The sequence below is a fragment of the Hemiscyllium ocellatum genome (assembly GCF_020745735.1).
Source record: "Hemiscyllium ocellatum isolate sHemOce1 chromosome 27 unlocalized genomic scaffold, sHemOce1.pat.X.cur. SUPER_27_unloc_32, whole genome shotgun sequence".
Taxonomy (NCBI): Eukaryota; Metazoa; Chordata; class Chondrichthyes; order Orectolobiformes; family Hemiscylliidae; genus Hemiscyllium; species Hemiscyllium ocellatum.
Window position 1 is genome coordinate 280,333 of NW_026867501.1, and position 10,345 is coordinate 290,677.

General features: G+C 40.5%; 1 protein-coding gene across 1 annotated transcript; it reads left to right on the plus strand.

Moving 5' to 3' along the window:
- The first annotated feature begins 1,369 nt into the window (after window positions 1-1,369).
- Window positions 1,370-8,219, plus strand: LOC132808133 (uncharacterized). Its single transcript, XM_060822007.1, has 4 exons — window positions 1,370-1,412; window positions 1,545-1,824; window positions 2,594-2,658; window positions 7,852-8,219. The coding sequence occupies exons 1-4, from the start codon at window positions 1,370-1,372 to the stop codon at window positions 8,217-8,219; spliced, it is 756 nt and encodes a 251-aa protein (XP_060677990.1).
- Window positions 8,220-10,345: the final 2,126 nt, after the last annotated feature.

The following is a 10,345-nucleotide window of genomic DNA, read 5'->3' on the forward strand; positions in this document are numbered from 1 at the left end:
GTGCTGCTGTAGGACTGCTTCCACGCACTGTTCTGTCCCCCTGCTTCAAACCGACAAACCTTACGCAGTTCCAGAGGTCGTGGCCCATTTGTTGCTTCGGGGCTATTGGTTCTTACAATGCACTGGGGCTAGTGGCCCACGTACTGTTAAATCGGTGTGTGCTGGCTCCTAATATTTTAGGAGAGGGAACACTTTCTCGCATTCTATTCTAAACAGAAACTTATACAGCATTCAGAAAGTTCTGCTTCAGATTCGCATTTGTTTGTGTGAACACAACTGTCGTTCTATGCACTGTACTGAACTCTAGTTCAGAAGAGTGAGAATGTATTGAAAGCAGTACACCGATATTTTACTGAAGCAATGTCTCGAATGGTTGACTTGCGAAGTCAGCATGAACAGTTGAGACTTGTTAATTGGAGGCCAGAAGAGAAAGAGTCCATTTCACTCGCAAATATAAGACCTTGGTAGGTTTTCACAAGTCAAGTATATAAAGAATGTTTTATTTTCTCGGCGAAACTTGAACTCGGAATCCCAGGTGAACGATGAGGATTCGATCATTTACTACACAGATAAAGATGATTTATTTCCTCGCAGAGGTCTGTGAGGTTTTGGAACTTTCTTTCTCTACAGGCACTACAGCAGGTATTTGAACATTTTAAGGCAAATTTAGATACATTCTTGCTTTTAAAAAGGCATGGATCTTAATTGTCAGTCGATGGGAATGCGGAGGATTCAGATAAATCTTGGACTTTTTAAACGTCACGACAGGCTTGAGTTTTTGAATCCAACTGTGAAATTGTACATTGGTATGAAACCCTTCATAAAATGAATACTTGAAGATGTTTCCAAACAGTGTTTCACGATGTTGACAATTCGACTGAGTTATCTCACATGTGAACCTAAGACTCAGAGGTCAGACAGATACGGATTGACTGAGTCCAAGGCGCTCTCCACCTGATTATATATTGAACCAAAATCATGCCAATCAGTTCAGGGGAATACTAATGACTCCATGTTAGTAATGGAATGTAGCGAGTGGGGTTTCCAGATTGTGAAAGAAATCGCGAGACCCTGGACCAACATTTCAAACTCAAAGAAAAGCACAAATGAAACCAGATGACCAACTTTCCCGCTCAGCTCTCTGGGTGGACGTAGATGCAGCCTCTACTCACACAACAGTTTCCAACCCCACCCCCTGTACGTCAGTGTAACGTTGGCAATGATTTCACATCCGGATCAAGAACAGCTGCATCTGCATGTTAACTTGATCATTCTGCTTCATTTTAGTCCAGCTCTGAGCTGCCTTCTCCCAGAGGAGCAGTCAGCTTCCAGACTGCATGAAACATCTGCTACACCAGGCAGCAGCACGATGGGAGTTATACTTGTCCTTTTACAGTGTACCTATATACTCGGTTAGTACGGATCCAACAATCCAACATGGTGCACAATTAGTACAAAGCTTCCCGAATCCATGAAAAAAAAATCGGCATTGTCTCTGGTTCAGTTCCTTTGTGCGGACTAATATCTCTCCGTTTAATTTCCAGAATCCGTTTGTCAGTCAGTGGTACAGTCCCCACCAGCGGACATCAAGAAAGAGTGCCAGTCTTTCAGCATCGACTGCGTTTTCTACGGTGGCTTCTTTGCATATCCTTTGAAGCGGGGGGAGTTCTTCAAACAAACAGAGACTGGAACAAAACGAGAGCGGATCTTGTCAGGAGGACGGTTTGTTGTGAGGACGAACACAGCAGAAAAGACATTTTCGCTGCAGGTTCAGGATGTGAATGTTAAGGACACTGCCACATATTATTGTAAAGCCTGGTATAGATATAGCACACAGTGATTTGACCCGGTCTCCCACCATACCAAAAAACTCTCCGCATGTTATCACAGATGTAAATGAAATTCCGAAGCCCTTTAGCCTTGAACTCCCCACGTCTCCATCTCTGACCACCAACTCCACAGTCCAGTTTATACCAAAACTAGGTTGTCGCTGTTATCATTTTGAGTTTTGTTAATGCTGAAAACGTTCGTTAGTGATGTCTTTTGTTTGATCGCTGTTAATTAATCCGTGTTGGGAATGACTGATCCCTCTTAAGCGTCACTAATAACAGATGGGATCCAATTCTGATGCTGGGACCTGGAGCCGCTTTTAAAACAAAAAAAATCGCTTCTGATTCATACCGAGAGATTTGATGCTGACTAGAAACATTGTGTGACTACTGGAATTACACGGTGAATGAGACCTAAACAAATATCATGTCCAATTACAATCAATGTTCTGTGGCACGTCGCTACGTATGCATTAGAAGAAATTGGCGTCCTGGTTTGGTTTTATTGTACTTTCTGACTTCTATTCTGGATATTTTGCATTGCACTCAATTTTTGAGAAGAGCTAATCTCCAGTTCAGGTTATTGTGCCTTGTCTCTAAGATTTTAGAATTTCCTCAAGGTCAACTTGAACTGACGTATTATATCCAAATTGGAATTGAGTGTACTGACTCAAAGCAACTCGATAATGAGGTAGAACCGAGTGATGATTTTTACCCAAGAGATTGGTGTGTCAGTAGTTATTTGCAAAGGTGTGACCGAGAACCTTGTCATTGTGGTACTACGAAGACACAGTGGATGGATCTGGGACAATGGTAACTGTCACAGCTGGTAAGTGAATTCAAAACCGACCGTGTTCAACATTGTGCAGGAAACTACTTACTGTAGTTGTATTCTTGTGATCTATATTCCCCCAACATAACTTCATGTAAAATAAACATTTCTCTCAGGTAAGTTTTCATTGCAATTTTAGATTTGAGAGCAGAATTAGCAGCATGATTCATGGCTGAGAGTTAAACCTGAGACAAGCGTCAATAAGTTTGGTTGACCTGATCTGTATCATTCTTAGAAAAAAAAGGACATAAGATAATGCAAACATAATCCCAGTCTCTCACTCTCAATGTCAATTGCTTTAAATGGATTCAGGTTATCAAACTGCTAAGTCCCAAGCACACATGTTGAATTGGATGTTACAGCGAACAATGGAACTGTCTTATGTGCAAAGGATTTCTGGCTGATTCTGACAATGGGAATGAGGAATCAGGAAAGAACACCTTGTTTTGCAATGATTTGTCTGAGATCTGGAGTGGCACAAAGCCAAGAACATGTTAGAGCAGGCTACAGATTTCCTAGTTTTAGTCCTGGCAGAATTTTACAATTAGGCAGTCAGTGACTGAACTTAATTTTATCCTTTCTGATGTTTCTTTCTGTTGCCTAAATATTCGCATTAATTTCACCCCTTTCCTCCCTTAGAAAGAAAAGATAAACTTCAGGCACCCACCCATCGTAAATGTTAATTTTTGAAATGCTGATGCTGGTTTTTTTCGACTGGGATCTCGAATTTCCTGGCAAAGCACGAACAGCCAGATAAGAAACGAATGCAACGTTCCCTTTGAGTTCAACCTTTCAATTCATAGAAAGCAGACAATCAACGCAGTATTTAACAGTTTGACTAGAATCTAGATAATGCCTGATTTTGATAAACTGGCTCGTTTCAATCTGATAATTCATGGTCATTTCTGACTTTCGCACTCAAGTACCCGTCCAAGCGATGTCCGGTTTTAAGATGTTGCCCGGTTTGTCACTGTAGACGTCTCCAAAGTCTTTCTTTTATAACGACATTTTTTCCAGGTTCATGTCATGCCACCCTTGAATAACACTCTTATAACACTGAACTCATTAATTTAACTGTCGTGTAAACAAGAGACATAAATATCCACTGTATGTTGAGTCAGTCTAAATACAGAGGCGAATTAACCTTTAATATCAGTGGGTTGCTAAGGCCTTGTGTTTCGTTTTGCTTCTTCCTTTCACAGCAAGCGGATCTATTGTTCGGTCAGAGGGTGGTGGTGCAGTGTTGCTCTGAGAACTGGGGGACTGTGACCAGCGGTATGTCACAAGGATCGGTGCTGGGTGAACTGCTTTTTGAATGTGAATAACGGAGGTCTAGTTAATAAGATTCGAAGAGACGCCAAAGTTGGTGATATAGTAGACAAAATAAATTACCTCAGAAACAACTAGATCTTGGTAAGATGGTTGTTGGGTTGTGGAATGGCAAACAGTGTTTAGAATCGATGAAAGATGAGATGCAGCCTTTTTTAGTGCAAATAATGGCAGACGTCTACATTTAGTGGTAAGGACCTGGTGAGCCTTGACATATAAAGAGATGTACTGCAGGTTCTTTGCAATTGGAGTCGCAGGTAGACAGTAAAGTGAAGAAGGAGTTTCTGAAGCGTCCCATTCTTTGTCAGTGCATTCAATATAACACTTAGGAGGGTCACGTTGCACCTGAACAGGACATTGGTTAGGCCATTCGTATACTGCGTTCAATTCTGGTATCCCTGCTATAAGAAAGATATTGTGAAACTTATAAAGGACTCAGAAGAGATTTGCACATATGTTCCGAGGTTTTGAGGCATAAGCAGATACATAATGCACTGAGGATTTTCTCTCCCTCGAGATTCAGAGGCTGTGTTGTGACATGACAGAAGTTTGTTAAATGATGAGCAGAATAGATAGAGTGAATAGCCAATATCTTTTCCACAGCGTGAGGGAGTCCAAAATTAGAGAGCATCGCTTTCATGCGAGGGGGGAGATTTAAACGGAACCTAAACGTTAACTTTCTCATGTTGAGTGTGGCGCGCTTTTGGAATGAACTGCCAGAGCAAGGCACACACACAGTTACAATTGCAACATTTGAAAGTCAACAGGATAGGCATTTAAATAGGAAGGCTGACGTGGGACGTGGAATGTGGGATAAATGCTGGCAATTGGGACTAGATTAATTGAAGATTCCTCATCATCATGGACGAATTGGTCTGATCGGTCTGTTTCCATGCTAGACATCTCTTTGAATCTACGAAATTGAAGTTCAACTTCAAACACAGGGGCACAGTTACCTATAGGATTACAGGGGGTTGTATTATATTAACCATAATTTATGAAAACGGCTGTACTTAATAAAAACGTATCCATTTCTTAAGGGATCTGATAAATAATCCACATTGTGATAGATGTTTTAATGCAAACGATGTCAAAGTATTTGGAAATAGTGGGGGGCATAATGCGAAGACAGATGAGCCACGCTGATGTTCCTCAATTTTCCGGCCCTATTTAAGGGAGGAATAGCCTCTCCTGTTCAGATTTTTGCATCATCAACTTGATTTAGTTTTACACCATTCAATAAAAGCTTGAGCAGGATTATGTGTCATTTTGAAAGTTTGAAAAGCCTGGGGCTCCTTTCGAAATTTGGCAGAATGAAAAGGTTCCAGAGAAATCATTGACCTTCACTTAATAGCGAAACCAAATGCATGTGGAGACTGGTCCAATTGTATGTCACTCAATACGAAAGCGCCTTGCAATACATGAAGTGCCAAGACAATAGATAGATATATTCGGGGGAATTTATTTGAACTGGGACAGTTCAGAATGTGGAGCTGGCTGACAAGTGGATTGGTTGGAACGAATGGTTCATTATGATGATGGCGTCATTGCAAAATAGAGAAAGAAAACTGGAAGGGAATGGAAGGAAATGGGAATCAGTTAGAAACGTGATAGTTCCAGTTTAGGAGGGAGAAGGCATTTGGAGCGCAGAAAAACAGATGCAGTCAATTACCCTGAATGGACGATGCTTGATCTGATGTCTCCATGTGATTCAAATTTCAGAGAACACCTTGCCAGAAATCTCGGAGAACTGTTCATCAATGGAGTGAGGCATTGAAATTGTCAGATATCCTGAGAATCTAGTTCTCAGTGCCTGAAAAACCACTGTGTAAGTGCCAATGCCGGAACCCAAATGTCAGTTGTGCGACTTTGGAACCAATTCACAGGATGGGAAACAGCAAGCCAATGTCACAAAATGAGAGCTATAGATTTTCAAATGAAATGATTTGAAGAAATTATTAGAGAAGTGAAATCAAAAGAGATTAGTTCCATGGTATATGGAAAGACGAATAGTTCCAAGGTTAGCCTGGAGCTACAGTGTGGTTATGGAATGTCGCAGTACGTTGACATACAGGCATAAAATAATGAAACTGTTGTGATAAATTGCAAAATTATACAATCATTCTCATAAGCTATAGTGAAAGGAGCATTCAGTCCAAAAGCATTTAGATTGTTAAATCTGTAGAACATGCTTTGAAACCAACGAGAACATTGTATTAGTTAGTGGGAAACGCCATTTTGGACGGATGTGAAGGCAGGAGAGAGCATGCAGAAACATATACATGAATTATTTCACGGTATAACGAATTTGGAGCTGGAGCTGGATTGAAGATGTTCTGGCTACTTTTCTTCAACAAGTGAAGTTCGAAAAAAATCGAGAACAAAGAACAATACAGCACAAGATCAGGGCCTTCACTTCTCTGAGTTTCCATTGACACATTTTCCCTTCCATACCACAACTTTCTCCACACATGATCTGTATCTTTTCATTCCCTTCCTTTCAGTGTATTCGTCCAGGTACTTGTTGAAATCTGCTACTGTGCCTGCTTACATCGTCTCCTTTTGCAACGCCTTCCGGGCACTCCCCTCTCTTTGTGTGAAAAACTTGGATCGCGTACCTCTTCTACGATCTCCCGCCTCGCACCTTGAACTTGTTTCGCCGAGGAATTCATCCCTCCACCCTGGGAAAAAAAACTCATACTTTCCATCCCCTTCGTGCAATTCACAATCTTACAGGCGTCTGTCAGATCGCCCTGCAATCTCCTGCGTTCCTGTGGCAACAAACCCATTCTACCCAAACTTTTTTCACAGCTAAAATCCTCCATACCAGGGAAGTCCTGTCGAACAGTTTTAGTATGGGCCCCAAACCATTCGCTTCCTCCATACTTAATGAAGTTAATCAAAATCATGAACAGTGTGGACAGAGCAGATAGTGTCAAACTGCTCCAATTGGTGGAAAGCTCCAGAACTGAAACAAACACATTGAATAGATAAAAGAATCAATGACGACTTAAGCAAAATGAATTTAATTTCAATGTTTGTGATGTATAATGTAATTCCTGAGACTGCAAGAAAGGCAAACTTGGCCAAGGTGTTCTAGAGGAAATTGCATAATTATCTAAGAAGGAAGTGTGTGTCAGCCGCTGGCAGAGAGTGGGAAGTGGTAGTCATTGAATTCCTCATTCAGAGACACAGTATGTGCACGTCAGACCGAATGATCTTCTGCTGTGCCAGTACTGTTCTTAATTATCTTCCCGAATACTGTGGCCTACAGATACTTACCGTTCATCTAGGTCAATAACTGCTGATGAGTTTTATGACGTTCTGTTGGATCTTACTGACCATAAAGATGTAACATGGCGGGGGTAATTGTCTGTTATGTAAATCTGCAGAGTGAACATCTGAGTGAAGAGGAGCATGAACTATTTTTTTTCCCAGATGTACATTTAACAGAAATACAGAAGAAGATTTTTAATAAAATCGATTGAAGCAGACAACACAGTATCGGTAGTGCATGTGTAGATACTTCAAATAAAACCAATTCCTCCCATTCTGTAGTTTTTGCCCGTTCTCGTGGGATCCTTCCCTGTTGCAGTTCATTTGCAAATTCCGTTTGAAATTTAGTCTTAATTCTGAATTCTTATCATGCATTCTGATGTTTGAATCTGGTAATAACAACGCACTCTGCCAACAGCAAGAAATTGCAACATCTGGATACTAATTTGTTAATTATGATGAAGACCGTGTCAAAGCTGCGTTAAATTAAGAAAAAAATCTCTTAATAACAGAAATGTTTGCACGATTTCCAGGTTTCCAGCACAACCAGTGCTCTAAAATCTTTTTTCTTAATATGTTCTCTAGATTCCCCGTCCCTGGAGTCTCACAGCTCTACTGTCAAAACCTCAGTTGCAGGTGACACCATTACCTTAAGCTGTAAATATTCAGGATTCTGTCAGTACACAGTTTACTGGTACCGTCATGCCCCAGGACAGGCTCTGGAATACCTGCTTCAGAGATACACTTCAGGACAGCTGAATAACAAAAATGCAGCGGGAGGAAGAATTTCTGCTGATATTGACTCTGCAGCGAAAATTACTCGTTTATATATCGCCACAATACAACAAAGTGACTCTGCTGTGTATTACTGTGCACTGAGTCGGAGCTCAGCATACACTATGATCCAAATGACGCAGAGAACTGTACAAAAACGTAACCAGACTAACGATTAGGACACAGTGACACAGAGCACAGACAGAGCTGTACAAAAACCTGAACGTCCTGACGATTGCAGCAACAGCAATACAGAGAACAGAGACAGCTGTACAAACAAATGAAGTGGTTTGCAGTTGAGGGATATGGGAAATTTGAAATCTTGGACTGCAGCATAGAAACTTTATTCATTGTGTGGTAATTCATCATATATAATGGAAAGATGATAATTTTATGAATGAGATTGTGATTTTGTGAACATTAATTTTAGATATTACTTTCTGCATTTTTCAATACTTTTCTTAGAAAACTGGTACTTGGGGAAGATGATTTGTTCTCTTCTACGCAGGGAGAGAATAGACAAAGCAGATTCAATGAACACTTACAGAATTTGTTCAAATTTGTGGAGTTCTGGAGAAGCAGAAAGAGTCGGGGTAACACTGCTCCAGAAAGCAGTGATAATAACAAGATGACAAATGCATGAATATTTGATTTTAAATTTGAATTTACATTTTTGGAGGGAAATAAATCCCAGTTAGACAAGTACTTTCTAGCAAGATTTTATGTGAATGCATAAACTGTGTTTCTTAATGTTCACAGAAAAATCAGATGAAAACGATAGATTCAGGTCAGCTGAGTTTCCATCATCAACAACTTACCATTTCCATTTATTACATTAATTGTCATGGAAGGTGTATTCTTCCTTCAAGGGAGTAGATTTTTCCACTTCACCTTAATTTGAATTTAGAAGTTAATTTTATTTTATCATATTTTATTCATTGAATAAAATAACTTTGGTTAGTTTGAGGTTTTACACCATCGTGAGAAACTGCTCAGAAGACTCAACTGTCAGTTAGATTCTGTTTGTGCAGGTTCTGTTGTGGTTTTACTATTACTCACTAGCATGTGCAACTTCTACGTCCTGAAAAACTTAAATTCCCGAAAAAAAAATTTCCTGATTCTGTCCGGTGCTCCACGAAACTCCACGAGTTTTACATTATGTACAATGCTCAGGACAGGGGTGGGCGAATCAACTCTCAACTGTAGAATGACAGAATTTTGTACTCTACAATAAAGGTTCACCGCTCTAACCACAGCAAACCAGTTTCACCAAGGCATCGTGCTCTTCTTTTCCGTTCTCCCCACTGTAATTTTTCTTCTCCTGACATCACCTCACGAACTCCATGCACTCGACTGTCAATGAGGTCTGATGTGATTCGGTAACAAAAATATTTCTTCTCGAGCTGTGCTGTTATTGAACTGATGGATTGGTCGTTCTTTATTCTTCACCAATCCACTAAATAAGGAATTTCTAATCCTGCCTCTTTGAACACATGCGGAATTTGAATATTTTTTATAATATCAGCTCTTCATTCCCGGTGTTACAGTTCTTATGGACGAGACGAGAGCACGTAAAAATATCTTAAGAAGGGTGCCAAGACCCTAACATTTTCTTATTGTAAAAATAGATGCGAACTCATTGCTCCAGATATGATGAGACTGATGAAATAACACAACATTAAACAAAACACAACTAATTTATGTCATGAAGTTAAAATGCAAACAAAAGAAAACATTATTTAGAATAACTTAACGAGTGAAAAACATAACCTATTAATACATAAAGTACAATTTCCTAACTAATTGTTCGAATACCGCAACTACCATAACAGTTCCCTGGCAAGACGGCATTCGAGAAAAGCGTTCCTGCTGGAGCGCTTCTACCCTGCTACTCTTTCTCTTTCCTTTGGTTATTTTTCTCTCTCTTTTTTCTTGTTCTCCCCTGAACCCCAAAACCGAATCGTCTTGCAGCAGCAGGCATGCATACCAAGTACCTGAGCAACGAGGCCTGACAGAGAGCCTGGTTTACAAGCTCTAAATTATCATGTAGTTGGAAGGACCCAGAATCCCTGGAGCAGCGCATGGGATGCAAATCTCCGAGCATCACGTGAGCTGTGAGTCCTAGAGCAGCACAAGAAGTCACCTCGGACACGTGAGTAAGAAGCGCGATCTGGACCGAGACTGGCTTGGGGAAAGCAATACTTGAACTTACCTTGGAGCAACTGAGTGCTAGAATGGAGTTGACTTGAGGCTTGCAGTGGAGCTGGTAGATTGGAATCAACGTGGATGCGCTATGCTGAGCTGC